Here is a 16177-nt window from a genome sequence, read left to right as displayed (position 1 = left end):
ATAATGTATATTCATTTAATTATATTAAATACACGTATATGTATATTCAAATATCAATTAATATTATAATATAATATATATATATATATATATATATATATATATATATATATATATATATATATATATATATATATATATATATATATATATATATATATATATATATATTCCTCAGGAAAACAGTAATTATTTTTTATTTAATGTATTATATTTTGTGTGTTTTTTATTATTTTAGTTAGTTTCAATAAATGGGTTCAGTAACATACTCAATGCATAACATACATGTACAGTATATATATGTGTATGCTATGCATTGAGTATGTTACTGAACCCATTTATTGAAACTAACTGAAATAATAATAAAAATACACAAATATCTATATATTTATGTTGTTTAAGATCATTTTAGATGAAGTATAGCATGTGACACTGCAGGGCACAGTTGTGCTCTCACATTCACAAGCCTTATGCTTCAGTGGATGAACTGGCTGCCTCTGGCATTGTTCTACAAAACTCATTCTCGCCACCTCCAGCTTTCTCTCTCTCTTTCATCTCCAGTTTCCTCCGGGCAGAATGAAGATTTGGCCCCCTGGACATTTGAACCCATTAAACTGTGTGGCTCTCTTTCTCCCAGCTCCTCAGAATGACAGCAAACACTACTACACACAGACTGACGGATGCATCTCCTCAGGAGCTCTGGGCTATTTTTGGACCTTTCCTTTTTAGCACTCCAATCAATGAAATTCCGTGTTCCACCGTTTTGTCCCCACGAGACTTCTTCTGTTATGTCTGCGTAAATGGAGGTCAAAGCAATTGATTTTGATTCACATCCTATCTGCATTATTGGACTACTGCAGTGTGTGTATGTGTGTGCGCTTAATTCATGTTCTGAGTTTATATCCAACATGGCTGATTCCATTTTTCATTCATCCAATTTCTTCCTGTGCTTGATTAGATACTTGTTTCCTAATTGGTCACGTGAAAAAAAAGACATTTGCATTTTTTTTCATTCCCTACACCCTTAAAGGAACAATTCACCCAAAAATTGCTGTTTGCTGAAAACTTACTCAAACTCAGGCCATCAAAAATGTTGATGAATTTGGTGCTTCATCAAAACCGATTTGGAGAAATGTAGTATTACATCACTTGCTCACCAGTGGATCCTGTGAAGTGAATGGGTGCTGTCAGGATTAGCTGATAAAAACTTTGCAATTGTCCACACGACTCCAGTCCTTCAATTAACATCTTTTAAGACAAAATGCGGCATGTTTTTATGAAATAAATCAATCAAGTCATTTTAACTTTAAACATTAAACGTTGTTGCAGATATATTAATCTTTTTTATTAAATTACTAAATCTCTTATCCCAGCAAAATATGTAGAGACAAAGGATATTTGACCTGATCGCCCTGTCTGTTTTTATTCTGCTACAGTATAATGACTGGCTGAATGTATATTATGCTGCTTATTACATGGCCAAATGGATGAATAAATATATATTTTAACAGACAGGAAATGGCGTCTATAAAAAATATTTCTATTTGCATAAACTATTTCAGCTTTAAACATGAAATAAAAATTCACCTTGTCTTTTTTATATAAATGCATGTATTAGATTGCATTTTTAATGACTATAATGGTATTTTTTTTACCTTAATTAAATTACTATTTTAATTTTAATCAAAATTTAACAATAAATTATAATTTATTCTTACCAGTAATCTTACCACTTAATCTTGAGTAAGTTTTCTTACCAATACTAAAGCAAAGATCTGTTTTATCTGTTCAGGACTTTACCATGTAAAATACACCAAAATAGACTGTTTTTTTTCTACAAAGAAGAAAACCAAAACAAAACCACAATAACAATTTGAAAACCTCAGGAAAACAATAATTATTTACTTGTGTTTTCAATAAAATAAAACGTCAGACAATGTTAACTGTTATCAACAACATTGAAAATGAGAATAATAATTTATAACACTCTTAAAGCAACAGTGCCACCTAATTTGTTTGTGAAAAAAAAAAAAAACAGTGATGAACCAAAGGAAGGCCTCAAGGGAATTTTGATGGTCCGTATGGCATTTGCACATATTAATTGAGGTCAGACAGTAAAACGCAGATCTGGCTGAAAGCGCTCAGGTTTTAGGCACTGTACGTATTTTCGACAGTGTTCCAGTGGCTGAAGGAGGGCCAGGCGCTCAGTGGTCAGCACGGCCCTAGGGTTCAGTGTTAGTAACCGCTGGTTCTCTTTAAGAAACCAGTGAACGGGACAAAATAAGGAGGTTTGGGTTGTGCTGTGATTGAAATCTTCACAAGGTCCTCTTTTTCATTACCACACTCGACAGGACTCCGCTCCCCTGTTCATGACTGAAGATTCAGGGCAGTTAAACGCTTTACGGAACTCTTCATAGTTGCTCATCGCCCCGATAACCCTTCATCATAGTAACAAGAGTAAAGTGAGTGACATTGAAGGATAAGGGGTGCAGTATAGATGTAAATAATATTAATGCATCATACCTATATTTAGGAGGGCTGTGAGCTCCACTCTGAATCTGATCACGTGCTGCTTCTGGTCTGTAGGCATTACAGCGAACCTAAAAATGACAATATATGCAGAACAAATCAATGGAGTCCCATTTAAAGCAAGACACTTAAGGAAAAACCAATTGGTTTTCATGCACTGGTCAGTTTTTAGATCGTTGGTATTTGGCTTTTCGTAATATGACGTTTCAGACAAGTACAAAGAAAATTTCTAAAAACGATTTTAAGTATTTATTTTATTAGACTTACTGTGCTCTATTTGCTTTTGTAGATTTCAGTTCCAATATATATCTTTAAAAGCCATTTTCTTAAAACATCAGTTCAATAGCACTTAGACACATTCCACTTTTGTTTTATATTCTACATTCTGTAGGTTTTAACAAAGTGTTTGTTAATAAATCATTTGCCTGATTCTACAAAATTGAATTCCTACAACATAATGAAAAAAAAATTTTTTCCTGGCTGTTTTCAGTATTTTCTGATTAACGGAGTAATAAATGAAAATCTCCTAAAAAATATTGAAACAAGATTTTTGAACCTGGCATTATAAAATGTAAAAATTCTGCAAATGAGTGCTTATTTAATTGGATAATGCATAATTTGCATATCTGATTTGATAAAACTTTTTAAAGCAATTTTTAATGGAATCAATTAACTTCGGAAGTATTGTCATACTTATGAGTTGAACTTCTTACCATATTAACCTGGACTGTTTTGTCTAAAGTACATTTGCAAGTAATTTATTTGAAGTATTCACTTTGATAGTTATCAGAAAGTGCATACTTTTGAGTGTGTACTAAAACTACCATGTAATAAAATGTTTATTCTAATCTTGCATGCTACTGATACACACAAAAAATAAAATGAAAAAAGCCATATTACTTATAGTATAGTAAGCCACATTATTATAGTTTTTCAACAAATTCAAATTTTTAAGAATAAAATATTATGTTTGTTACATCTGACATTTTAGCCTAAATATTTATGTGTGAAATGCAGAATACTGACATGAGCATAACTGAGGAAGAATAGTTGGTTGTTGGTCAGACCCACACCAGGCAGGAGAGGCTCCTCGACTCCTGCTCTCTCTTTTTCAATCCATCTCCTATAGGCCTGCAGACAAGTTCACATGTACATAAATATATACACCAAAGCAGACACACTATTAAAGGAATTGCAAAAAAAAAAAAAAATTCATTTTTCATTCCAAATTTTCTTTCATATATGAAACACAAACTGAGGAACTGATATTTTTTGCTGGCCACTTAAAACTGTGCTTTCAAGCTTCAAAAAAAGAAGAAAAACCATTCAAATATGATGAAATGAATAAGATACCAATGTACAGTTTGTGAATGAATCATAGTTGAGTCACATTTTTCTATGAATCAGTTGATCCAGTTATCAGACTGAATGCCGTGTACACAAATCAACAACAAATTGTAACCAATTCTCCAAATTTCCCTTTTTTTTTTGATCCATCAGACTTTGGAATGAGACTTACTGAGTCGACGGTACATCAGATTCAGGTCACTTTAGGATAATTATAGTGGAAAATGCTGTAATACCCTGAAAGATTCTCTTATCCCTCCGTTGTCAGCAATGTTCTCTGCCAGAGTCCTTTTCCCCTTGACCTTGAGAAGGGATTGTGGGTATTAAGTATTAGTTTGGAAGCTCTGCTTCATTTTGATGACACGTTCAAACAGGAATGCATTAAAAAGGCTGGTGCCTACTGTACATTTAGCCCCGCCTCTTTCCAGTTGTAACTGTTGTACTGGTCAATCATGCATTGTGTCTTTTCAGTGAAGCGGGTGATTGAGGAGTTGCTCCACCACTGGTCCAGGTTCCCATCTTTGTCATATTTTCTGCCTAGATGAACACAGATGTCCTTAAGAATCAGCTGTCATCATGGCAGCAAGTCTTGAGACTCATTATAAATCAAATGGCCTCACCATTGTTATCGAAGCCATGGGTCAGTTCATGCCCCACAATTACTCCGATGGCTCCATAGCTCAAGGATCTGACACAAGAACACATTTTATGAATTATTTTTCCTAGAAATCCACATAATCTCAAGCATACTCACCGAGGGTAGTCAAGTCCCCAGAAAAATGGCTTCTGAAGTTCTCCCGCAGGGAATCCTGGGTAGAAGAAGACAGTTTAATTAGCCACCAGATAAATGAAGATTGTGATCAGGTTTATCTAAACACATCCAACATCTAACACAGAGAACGTACTACTATTACACCTGATGGATACCAAACCAGAAATGCTTTTTATAACTCGTATTATACTGGATATTGTTTAGCATTATTAGTAATGCACTTTTAAAGGCAAAACGTTGTTACTGAGGCTGATATGAACACCAAATTGTGTATGATAGTAGTAAAATATACACCCACATAAATGTATTCAAGTATTTTATGACCATCAAGGTTACATTTAGGTCAAAAATAGAGTAAAACAGTGATATTGTTATATATATTTTTACAATTAAAAATCACAGTTTTCTGTATACTATATTTTCATATATTTTAAAATGTAATTCATTCCTGTGATGGCAAAGATTAATTTTCAGAAATTATTCTAATATGCTAATCGGTGCTCAAGTAGCATTACTTGTTGTGTTTCTTAATCTATTCTTTAATAATTGAAAAGTTTAATAGAACATTATTTATTTAATTTATTGCATCCTTGCTAAATAAATGTTTACATTTCTTTCAAGTTTTAATATTTTTTTAAGACAAAAGTCTATATATATATATATATATATATATTCTTTTTATAGAAAAATAGGAAAATATTACAACCACTGTGCTTGAACAATTAAAACCAAGTATTCAATAGAGCTCTTTATTTATTTATGAACTGAAAATCATTACTCACTGATCTGATTAGTAGACGAGCTGTAAAACGCATTTACTGTTGTTGGGTTGGTGAACCACCTGAGGGGAGAAAAGTGATGTTTCATCATGTTCAAAGGCAGATTCATCTCATTTGAACAGGCTTTGAAAATGCTGACATCTTACTCTGTGCGTGGGACTGTTTTCCTCAGCCAGCCGATGTCAGACTGAGCTATGAACTTCAGGGTCTGCATGACGTTCCCAAAGTAATCTGTCTCTCTGAACACCAACTGTGCATAAACATAAAACCGTAATGACTTTGAGTTGCACTGATGTCTGCCAAACACAAAACAGTTCAACTGAATAACAAAATCAATAAGATGATCTAAATCTGGAAAGCTTGCAAACATACTTGTTTGAGGTCCTCATTAATATACGTGTCGTTTAAGATGAAGTCTGGGTAACCCACTTTCGCCAAGACTGCATGAGCCTAACATGAAATATTGACAGTAATGATGTGAAAAAGAACACTTTCATTGATGCTGTGTATTCATAGCTGTCACAAATACACTGGAAAACACCTTTTCTGTTGCTTTTCTCTTTGTTTCTTTATCCATCCAGTCATTCTCCTTCTCAAGCATGTCAATAAATGCCCAACGGATACCATTTATCAGTTCCTCCATCTTCATAAATGTTGAAAGACAATCATCAGAGGAGCATTCAATAGCATGTTTATCTGTTTTATAGTAAAATGAGATCCAACGGTTTATGAGTGTTATTCATGATTAGATCCACCAGATGGGGACAGAAATTAAATCAATCACACCGAATCCTAGAGCAGTGGTTGCTGAAAAATCAGCTTTGCCATTAAAGGAATACATTTCTTTTTTAAAAAACAGATTAAAATGGAAACAATTATTTTAAATTGTAATAATGTTTAATAATATTTTTTAATCTACTAAATGCAGCCCTTTTGAACAGTAGCATATGTTAATGTTATTTATTCCTCTTACTGCAGGCAAATAAGCATCAGCAAAAATAGAAATATTGTGCAATATTAATATGACTTTTCTATTTTAATACATATATAAACATGTTATTTATAACTGCATGGCAAAGCTTGCAGTAAAAGTTTTTGTTTAGACAATAAATGTGTGTGTACTGTGTTTATTTATTATGTATTTATAAATACACACACATGCATGTATATATTTAAGAAAAATATGCTATGTTTATATATATATATATATATATATATATATTATAAATTATATAAATATATGCATGTAAATATATGTAAACATTTTCAAAATATATATTGTAAGTGTATGTATTTGTATGTACATAATAAATAAACACAGTACACACACATTTATTATGTAAACAAAATATGTTTATTTTGGATGCGATTAGTCGTGATTAATCATTTGAAAGCACTATATATATATGTTTGTGTGTGTGTGTGTCTGTGTGTGAATAGTTTTGCCTATTATAAGTCATACCATGTGTTTCTTGTCCTCTTGGAAATGCTTATCGACAAAGAGCCTACCGGTGGCATAGATGAGTGTGTTTTCTACATAATTCACACACTTGTCCCAACGAGGGGTCAGAGAGGTGGTCCCTGTGGTAACCTGAGAAGAGACGGATATTTAATATTGTAAACCACAGCAAATCTATTTTTGGAGAGTTACATTGAGGATGTTGTCCACTAACCCGAGCAAAGTCCAGGTATCTATAGAGAAAGCGTCGACTCAAGGTAGTGATTCTAGAAAAAACTGATCTCCATATGACGTAATTGGCAACTGTCCTGGGGCGAGGGTGGAAAAAAATTGGAGCAGATGAATTACAGAGCAATCCTGACTCTGTTATTGAGCAGAGCAGGTAATAAACAGAAAGGACATATAAACAGCACGCACAGTGATCACACAAGTGACAGTGTCCAGACCCACAGAGGCAGAGCCTCAGGGCTGTGATGTAGGTTTTAATGAGGTTTTCATATTTTTAAAAGCTGTCTGGATACCTGGTTTCTGTGGCGTTGATGAGTTTGAAGAGGTCTTTAAAGTATTGTGGGGCACGTACGATCACCTGCTCTGAAGAGGAGATTTTCAGATCTGGGTACAGCTCAGTGTCAATCACCGCTTTGACAAAATCCAGCCAGTTAAACTGCAAAAGAAAAAAAAAACCCTTATGAAATAAATAGATAGAAATATCACTAAACAATAGCTATGTTTTGTATGGATGCTTGTTTCCACCACAGACTTGAAAAAAAAAATATATATAAATAAATAGGTAATTGCAACTTTATATATACATTCCTGTCTTTTCTTGCATTTATGAGTTTATATTTCACAATTCTGACATTTTGGTTAATTGTAAGATTTAAATGAGTTTAAGATATAAACTTGGGATTTAAAGAAAAAAGTCTGAATTGTGAGATAAAAAGTTAACAATAACCTTTTTTTATTTATTCTGTGGTGAAAACATACAAACAGAAAAACATGATTGCAAGATGTAAAGTCACAATTATGACTTTAAAACGTGCAATTGCAATATATAGTCATAATTAAAACTTTTTGTCTTGTAATTATGAGTTTATTTCTTACGATTCTACTGTTTTTCCCGCACAATTTTGTGAAAAAAAAAGGAATTACCATTAAACTAGTTCTGTCTGAATATACTCACAATTATGCTTGATAAAAACCAATCACAATTGTGAGATATTAACTCAGAAGAACTGCAAGAAATTAACTCACAGAGTCAGAATCATGAGAAATAAAAAGTTAGAACTGTGTGAGGAAAAAGACACAATTATCTTTTTTAATTCTATGGCAAAAATAAAAGTAAAGGATTGTAAGATGTGAATGAATTTATAACTTGCAATTATATTATATAAACTTGGAATTTAAAGAAAAATGTCTGAATTGTGAGATAGAAAGTTACTAATTTTTTATTTATTCAGTGGTGAAAACAAACATAAAAATGAATTGCGAAATGTAAACTTGCAATTATGAGTTCAAAACTTGCAACTGCAATTTATAGTTAAAAAAAAGTGAGATAAAAACTAACAGTTTTGAGAAAAGAACACACAGTCATTGTTAGTTGATGATACCAAATGCATAACTAATTGAACCAGGATTCAAAGTGCTACATAAAAGAAGCATTTTTTCTAAAAAAAAAAAGGCAGCAGTGGGGTAATCATAAGCGTCAAATGCTTATGAATGGAATTGTACAGTAGTTATCGTTATGTGATAAAAATGTAAAAAATAATTTTTTTAAAAAATGATTAATGCAATTGACACAGCATCCTCTTTGTTCAACTGGCTCATATATTTGTTTACTACCAAGCAAATGTGTGTGTATATCATAACACCTAATATATATTTATATTAATAATAATGTACTTACATTTGGAACAGTGCGCTGCAGTTTGGACAAGCTGTACTTGTTGTACATGTTCTCACTGGTGCGGTTCTCGTAGGGAATCACAATCTACAGAAGAGCACACACTCCATTGAAGCATCAAGTACCTTGACAGCAGTGTTTTCTTTCTCAATGCCAGTGCTTTGAAGGAATTTGGTTTCTCCAGTGTTTTGGTGCTCACCTGAGCAAGTTTGATTTCAAAGTCAAGTACTGGTTTCATCTGAGCCTCAGCATCCTGCTCACTGGCTCCCAGCATGACAGAAACATCAACCATCAACCTTAAAAGAGCTTCTCGGTACTGCAGACAGGCATGAAAAGAAAAGTTTGAGAATGCTGGGAAATAAGCAGGGCCGACTGTGTGTAATGATATACAGGTTGACAGATGTACCGATGTACCATTTGTGCCTCGGTTGTGTTGGTGACGTAATCTTCTCTGGATGACAGTGACAAAGAGGCCTGATCCAGCTAAAAAAAGAAATGGAGTTTTCATTCTTCCCTCAATTTTATTGTTTGGACAAACAGGTAGCCCCGCCCCAAACTCACGCCATTGGTTGAACACAAACTCATGTAGCCAGGTCTCACCTTGATGATGTACCGGCTTGAGTTCTTGTCATCAGGAGAGACATAAAGCCGAATAAGGACGGACTTGCCGTGCTGACTGCGTATCTGCGCCAATGTCTCCAGCAAGTTAAACTGAGACTCCACCCACCGCGAGGAAGAGCCCAAGGCATCACCTAACACCGGCCAGCGGAATTCCTTCTGCTTTAGATTCTTCAGCAGAGGTTTTGCATCCACAATCTCCAGAGCAGCTGTCAGGATAGAGGGATGAAGGGAGTGATGGAGAAATAGCATTTATTCACTTGGCAGATGCTTGCATTAGTAAAGCAGGGATTCCTAAACTTTTAAGTCAACTGAAGCTCTAAAACATTTCATTGAATTTCCCCCTTGAGATTGCCAATTAATATTAAAAACAAGTTAACAACATATTTGCTTATTCACAGTTCTCTGATGCCATTTATTGTTTATAAACATTAAGAATAATACAGTATATATACACTGTCATTCAAAAATTGGAGATCAGTTAGATTATTATGTTTTTAAAGACATTTCTTATGCTCATCAAGGCCATATTTATTTGATTAAAAATACAGGAAAAATAAAAATATTGGGAAATGTTATTGCAAGTAAAAAAAAAAGGGTTTCTATATTAATGTGCTTTTCAAATATTATTTATTCCAGTAATGCAAAGCTTAGTTTTCATCAGCCATTACTCCAGTCTTGATATTGATTGATTTAATTAATTAAGACAGAACTAGTTTATATAAGACATACTTTATATAAGAGAAAGAGGGAGGAAGTTAGGTAAGTAGATAATGCTGTGTGTATGAAACTGCAAAAAGCTTGGTCCTTACATTCATTCATGCAGGACATGTAGAGGACTTTGGCCTTCTTCACTGCCTCTATGTCACCTCCTCCGATGGGCTGCTCTAACAACTCTGTGGCACAAAGATTCAATATTAAATCAGCCTTATTTGGACTGAAGGTTTATTTGGGTCAGAATCATGTGGATCGTGCACCTTTCAGCTTGAGGTCTACATTCTGTCTGAGCCATGGGTATATCCCATAGCTAGATGAGTCTTCTGGAATGGGGTTGTCCCGGAGCCAGCCTCCACATGCGTACTTGTAGAAATCCTCACATGGTTCTACTGACTGATCTACCTTACTCAAGATGGAACCGGCTAGAGAAGACACATCAGCAAACACAGATTCAGCATTACAGTAATCTGAGAGAAGTAAACACAGTGTTCCCGCTGAACAGAGGTTTCTCTGAATGATAATGCCTGCTTATTATGTTCAGTAGAGTGAGTAAGTGCAGTTTAGGGAATTGCTGCTGTAGGTGGTTGCCTACTGGCCCAAGTTGGAAAAAAGTAAACATGATATTTTCTAGAATCTATACCTGTATGGCTTTATGATATAAGTTTACCTGCTTCGATACAATGTGGGGTGAGGCAGATGTCATCATTGCTTGCTTTGTGTGTCACTACAGAGGCAGAGAAGAAGAAAAAAACTGTCAAGCAGACCGATCAAGACAGCTATGGCCTGAAATGACTGCCAAACACGCACACACACACAGAGAGAGATTCAGATGTCACAGGACAAAAACACAGTGCTTGCTCTACTACACACATTCCAAGCAACTACAAACAGGGCTGGGGGAAAGTAACATGTTACAATATAATGTCCTTAAAAAGCAGCTAACTAGGTAATTTTCTTTAAAAAAAAGTTAATTACCTACTTTTGAATGTCATTTTCTTAGCTGTATGTATGCATCCACTATTACATTAAATTATATTAAATTGAATCACAAAATATTAAAGAAACACTATATTTAATATATAAATAACATGTATTACTTTTTAAATTTAATTTAATTTAATTTAATTTAATTTAATTTAATTTAATTTAATTTAATTTAATTTAATTTAATTTAATTTAATTATTTTCCCCATATAAGAACTATATCCCTGTGTAGATGCGCTGCTTTCAATATATCTAGTTTAATTTGGGGTTATTATTGTTAACTAAAACTAAAACTAAAACCAAAGCCATGATGATAATAATAACAATAACAACATTTTTCTTAATTTAAATAAATGGTAACTGAAATAAAATAAAATATTTATTTTAAAAAATTCTAATTTTAGCTAGTTGACAAAAAAAGCTATATTTCCCATTTTCATAATTTCATAATTTTATATATATATATATATATATATATATATATATATATATATATATAAATACAATGGCATCGCAGTAATATTAAAATAACACTAACACTAAAAAATCATTGTATTTAATATATTTAGTACTTATATTTTTACAGAATTTAATTTAATTTAATTCAATTTAATTTTTGTTTGCCTAAGAACTCTAAGAACTATATTTCTTTCTTTATTTATATTTATATTTCCTTTATTCACCTTCACTGATTAGGATGTGAATGATATCATCACATTTGTCATAAAATGGTAAAAATTCTGAAATCCGGTTGTACAATGCTGTTATTCAACATTGTGTCCAAATACAGTGTGCACAGACCCTGCAGTAAACTGAATTAATGGAGCAAAATAACAAATACATTTTTGCAATATCTGCTTCAGTGCACTGAAACCTGATCAGCGCACACTCTCCATGCAGAGGTCAGTGGAACTGTGTGAATATGTTTCAGTGCGTTTGACTGAGCACAAACTGCATGTATGTTGTGGACAAGCATTGCTTTTAAAGGCCTGTGTTTATGGTTCAGTCCACAACTGGACAGCAGATGACCACAGCAGGATCCAGCACCCGGCCCCGTGGGACTGAGCCTCATTATCCCCACAAGCAGCAGACACAGCTGCGTGTGTGTGACTGGAATATGCACAGACAGAAATGAGCATAATTACACTCTTGTCTCACCACAAATATGCAGGCAGCCCTCAACAACTGAGAACAATAAGAACATCATTTATTTGCTGTCTCAACTGTACACCACCCAGAAAACGCTTATGTACTGTACACCAAAATACATCCACACACTCTCGTTCAGCCCCTCATGAGATGTACATTCACAATGTCTCATGTTCCACGAGACTCATTCACATCACTTCAGCACTCTTAAAGTGACAGTTCACCCAAATATGAAAATGTACTCACCCAATTTACTTCATTTACTCACCCTCATGTCATTCAACAAATTGTAAAGGGCATTTTATGGTGCTTATTGGAGTTTAAACTATATTAGTTTATATATATATATATATATATATATATATATATATATATATATATATATATATATATATATATATATATATATATATAATACTGATTTCATCTCTCATTTAATTAATTTTTTTCAGCCACATAAAAAAGGGATTTTGTGACTTTTTTACTTAAAATTCTGACGTTTCTTACCAGAATTGCAAAAACCTGTCCTCCTTAGTTACTGTTGCTATCTCTGACAAGCCATGCCGCTTTCACACTACACATTCTTACACAGTGAAAAATACACCGAGGAGCAAAGAGGAAACTGACAACAAGCCGGCAGACAAGACAGAGCAGGTTACTTCTGGTTAGAAACAAGGTCTCAGCTTTCAAATTTGATCATTTTTTAAGAAATTAAAGCAATAACACTTTTGTGGCTCTTTAAGTGTCGTGACAGTTCACTGTAGCGCCTCAGTTCAAGCAGCACAAGTGAACCTATTGTCTTTTCATATTTACTTAAAGCACAAAATGAACACGAATGAACATCAGAACGTATTTTATTTCAACCGCGGAGACTTCAATACACAATATTTGTCAAATTTAAGTCCACCAAAGGAATCTACTCTCTGCTGTCTGATTTGTTTGTCAGACAAGAAAGCGGATCCAGTGTTATGATTGGTCAGATCGCCTGTCAATCAAGCTCTTTTTCCACAAAATTCTGATTTATTTCTTGCAATTGCAAGTTGATGTCTCACAATTCAGATTTTTTTTTAAATATCTCACAATTCTGAGAAACAATATATAGATGGTCCATAAAACAGAATTACAAAAATTTCACAATTGTAAGAAAAAACATAATTTACTATATAGGTAAATACAATTACTTCCATACAAGTTATACATGTGGGGTTGGATGACTTAATGACAGAATTTTCATTTTTAGGTCAACTATGCCTTTAAAAATACACTTTTTCCTAAACATAAGCACCCACATTCCCAAATGACACAAAAATACACACTCACAGCCTTCTAGCCTCCAAACTTTAAAGTCACATATACATGTTTTCTAACCAGAGCTCGTATACTTACGGTGCTAATTACAGCCTTCAAAGACACGCTGTGTGTGTAACAGAATACACTCCAAAAATAATCTCACACACAAACACACATAGAGTATGAACACAGTTCAACTGACCTTAGAGTACAAATATCTATCTATATATCTATCTATCCGTCTATCTATCTATCTATCTATCTATATATCTATCTATCTATCTATCTATCTATCTATTAAATGTAATGTGCAATATAAAGCGAGTAGGTAATTGTGCATGCAGTTTACTCACCCGTGATGACAGCTATCAGTAGTGCAATGCAGACACACACACACACTGCTAGTGCGGCTTTCAGGAGAGTGTTGGGGCCCGCGCTCGCTTTGGATCCTTCTCTCCCCAGCCTCTCCATTTCCATACTACCTCTGAGTTGAGTGTGTTCTCTCTCTTTCTATTCCTCCCTCTATCCCTCACCCGGTTTTCACCCCTCCTGGCCTGGAGTTATGCGCTTTAAGTCCTGATCCCAGGTCTGTGGTCCTTTTGGAGCCGTGTCGAGACGTCTCTCCTCACAGGTCTCAGATCAGTGGCAGATGCACAGCATGAAGAGTCATGCTCTACTTGCCAAAGAGTATCCCAGACTAAGAGAGAGGATAGGAGAGAATAGAACAGGCGAAAAGGGAGGGGAAAGAGGGTGAAGGAGAGAGTTAGGAGATCCAAGAGTAGGAGGAATTATTTTCCTTAGTGCCAACAGGAGCACCTTACTTACAGGAGTAATTATGTGGCGTCCTGCAGGAAGGGCGGGATGACTGGATGTGTGTGTATATATGTGGCTCAGCCTCTATATAGTCTGTGTTTATGCGCAAGGTGTGTGTTTTCTGAGTCCCTGCACCTGCCCACTCAACACTAAGTTTGAGATGATGAGCCCTACAGTTAAATGTAACCACTTCCCTGTTTATTTTTAGAATGTCCCACAACATAAAATAGAACGAGGAACATACACGGTGTGATGATGATGATGTGTCCGTGCCAGGACACAATCTACTGTACATACAGAGTTTCCTAGACAAAGTTTTGTCTAATATATCTGATCATTTTATCTGGGCTGTGTGGACATGAAAATGGACGTGTGGCACGAGAGCATGTGAATAGTGTCAGTTTGTTTGTGATCTGATCTTATCACTGACGAATACATCAATGTTTATTTATCAGTTCAACTGCTTGCTTGAGATGCTCCTTATGATAAAAAAAAAAAAAAACATTTTCAAAAGAATGTGATGATTTTCAAAGACAGAATCACAATTAGAATAGCCTGAAAAATCTCATTTTTAAAAAAACTAATTATTCGTCTTACAAGTTGTGTATTTTGAATATTAATATTAAATATTTAGAGTATTTAAAATATTAAATATATAAATCAATATAAATATAATATAATATAAATATATAATATAAAAATATAAATCAAATACACAAATTAATGATCTTTAAAAAAAAGCATCATGGCCCCTTTAATACTGAAGTACTAAAATAACTCAAACAAAATAAAGTAAAACTTAAAACTAAAACTTAATAAAAAAAAAACATTAAAAATCTAATAAAAATGACAAACACAACAAAATCCCTGGAACTTTAATTTTAAACTAAATTAATTCTAATATAATAACAAACAAAAAAATTAAGGCATACTAAATTAACACTGCATGGTAATGCAATGTTCATGTTATACCTTATTGTATTACCATGTAATTCAAGGTAAGCCATGGTATTGGCATTATAATACCATGGTATGAACACTGTACTTCTACGTACTGTATGGGTAAATGCAAGTATTTCCTTAATCTATTTGTACAAACAGACTGTGGACATGCAGTGTCTGCCAAGTTTCCCCAAATAATTTTTCGTCTGGAAAGAAATAAATGCACTTTCTGAGCCATCAGGAGACGGTGGGATTTCTGTCTTGTTTAGTCAATGGAGGGGAGCTTTCCATATGTCTCAAGTCAGAAAGATGTCAAAAGTGTTGAAAATCCACAGCTGTTAGCAGCTGGACTGAATAACCATTTGTATTGTGCAAAGGGGAAGAATTGATCTTGTAATTTGTCCAGTGTGTCTCTGAGGGAACGTCACACTCCAGGAGCATTTGTCAGATGATTCATTTACTAAAATGAATAAAAAATTTACATGTAAAGGGGAAGTTAAACATAAACTCATCAGCAGATGAGTCAATTTTAAGCCTCGGATATCAAATCACTCACAAAAGGAATGGTGGGTGAAGGTCAACACTGCAACAGGGACACATCTGTGATAAAATAAAACATACTGACCTCAAATGTGATAACACACTCCGTCACGATCCTGAGTGGGTGTGAGATCATGTGAGGATTTCCTTCACCACTCTTATCTTTAGATTTTATTGACATTGATAGATATTGCATGTTATGACAATCGGATAAAATGTACGTTTTCCCCACAGAGGAAGGACACAGTTACAAGGACCATTTTCCCCACCCTTCCCAGCTCAAACACATATATTTTAGACAACTAAAATACAAATAACAGAACAGATACAGCTCA

The 16177-nt window shown here is 34.1% G+C and overlaps 1 protein-coding gene across 1 annotated transcript; it reads right to left on the bottom strand.

The window, feature by feature from the left end:
• Positions 1-1864: 1864 nt before the first annotated feature.
• Positions 1865-14484, bottom strand: LOC113042394 (metalloendopeptidase homolog PEX-like). The gene is made up of 23 exons (XM_026201245.1): positions 14373-14484; positions 13901-14244; positions 10792-10848; positions 10385-10546; positions 10220-10303; positions 9390-9616; positions 9204-9272; positions 8989-9105; positions 8793-8876; positions 7408-7550; positions 7101-7194; positions 6890-7018; positions 5969-6070; positions 5800-5877; positions 5574-5677; positions 5431-5489; positions 4631-4685; positions 4497-4564; positions 4283-4413; positions 4113-4178; positions 3556-3660; positions 2524-2600; positions 1865-2438 (listed from the first exon to the last, which is right to left on the bottom strand). The coding sequence occupies exons 2-23, from the start codon at positions 14022-14024 to the stop codon at positions 2336-2338; spliced, it is 2238 nt and encodes a 745-aa protein (XP_026057030.1). The 5' UTR covers positions 14025-14244; positions 14373-14484; the 3' UTR covers positions 1865-2335.
• Positions 14485-16177: the final 1693 nt, after the last annotated feature.

This window comes from Carassius auratus, chromosome 24 (genome assembly GCF_003368295.1).
Source record: "Carassius auratus strain Wakin chromosome 24, ASM336829v1, whole genome shotgun sequence".
NCBI lineage: Eukaryota > Metazoa > Chordata > Actinopteri > Cypriniformes > Cyprinidae > Carassius > Carassius auratus.
This window is presented reverse-complemented; position numbering and strand designations above follow the sequence as displayed.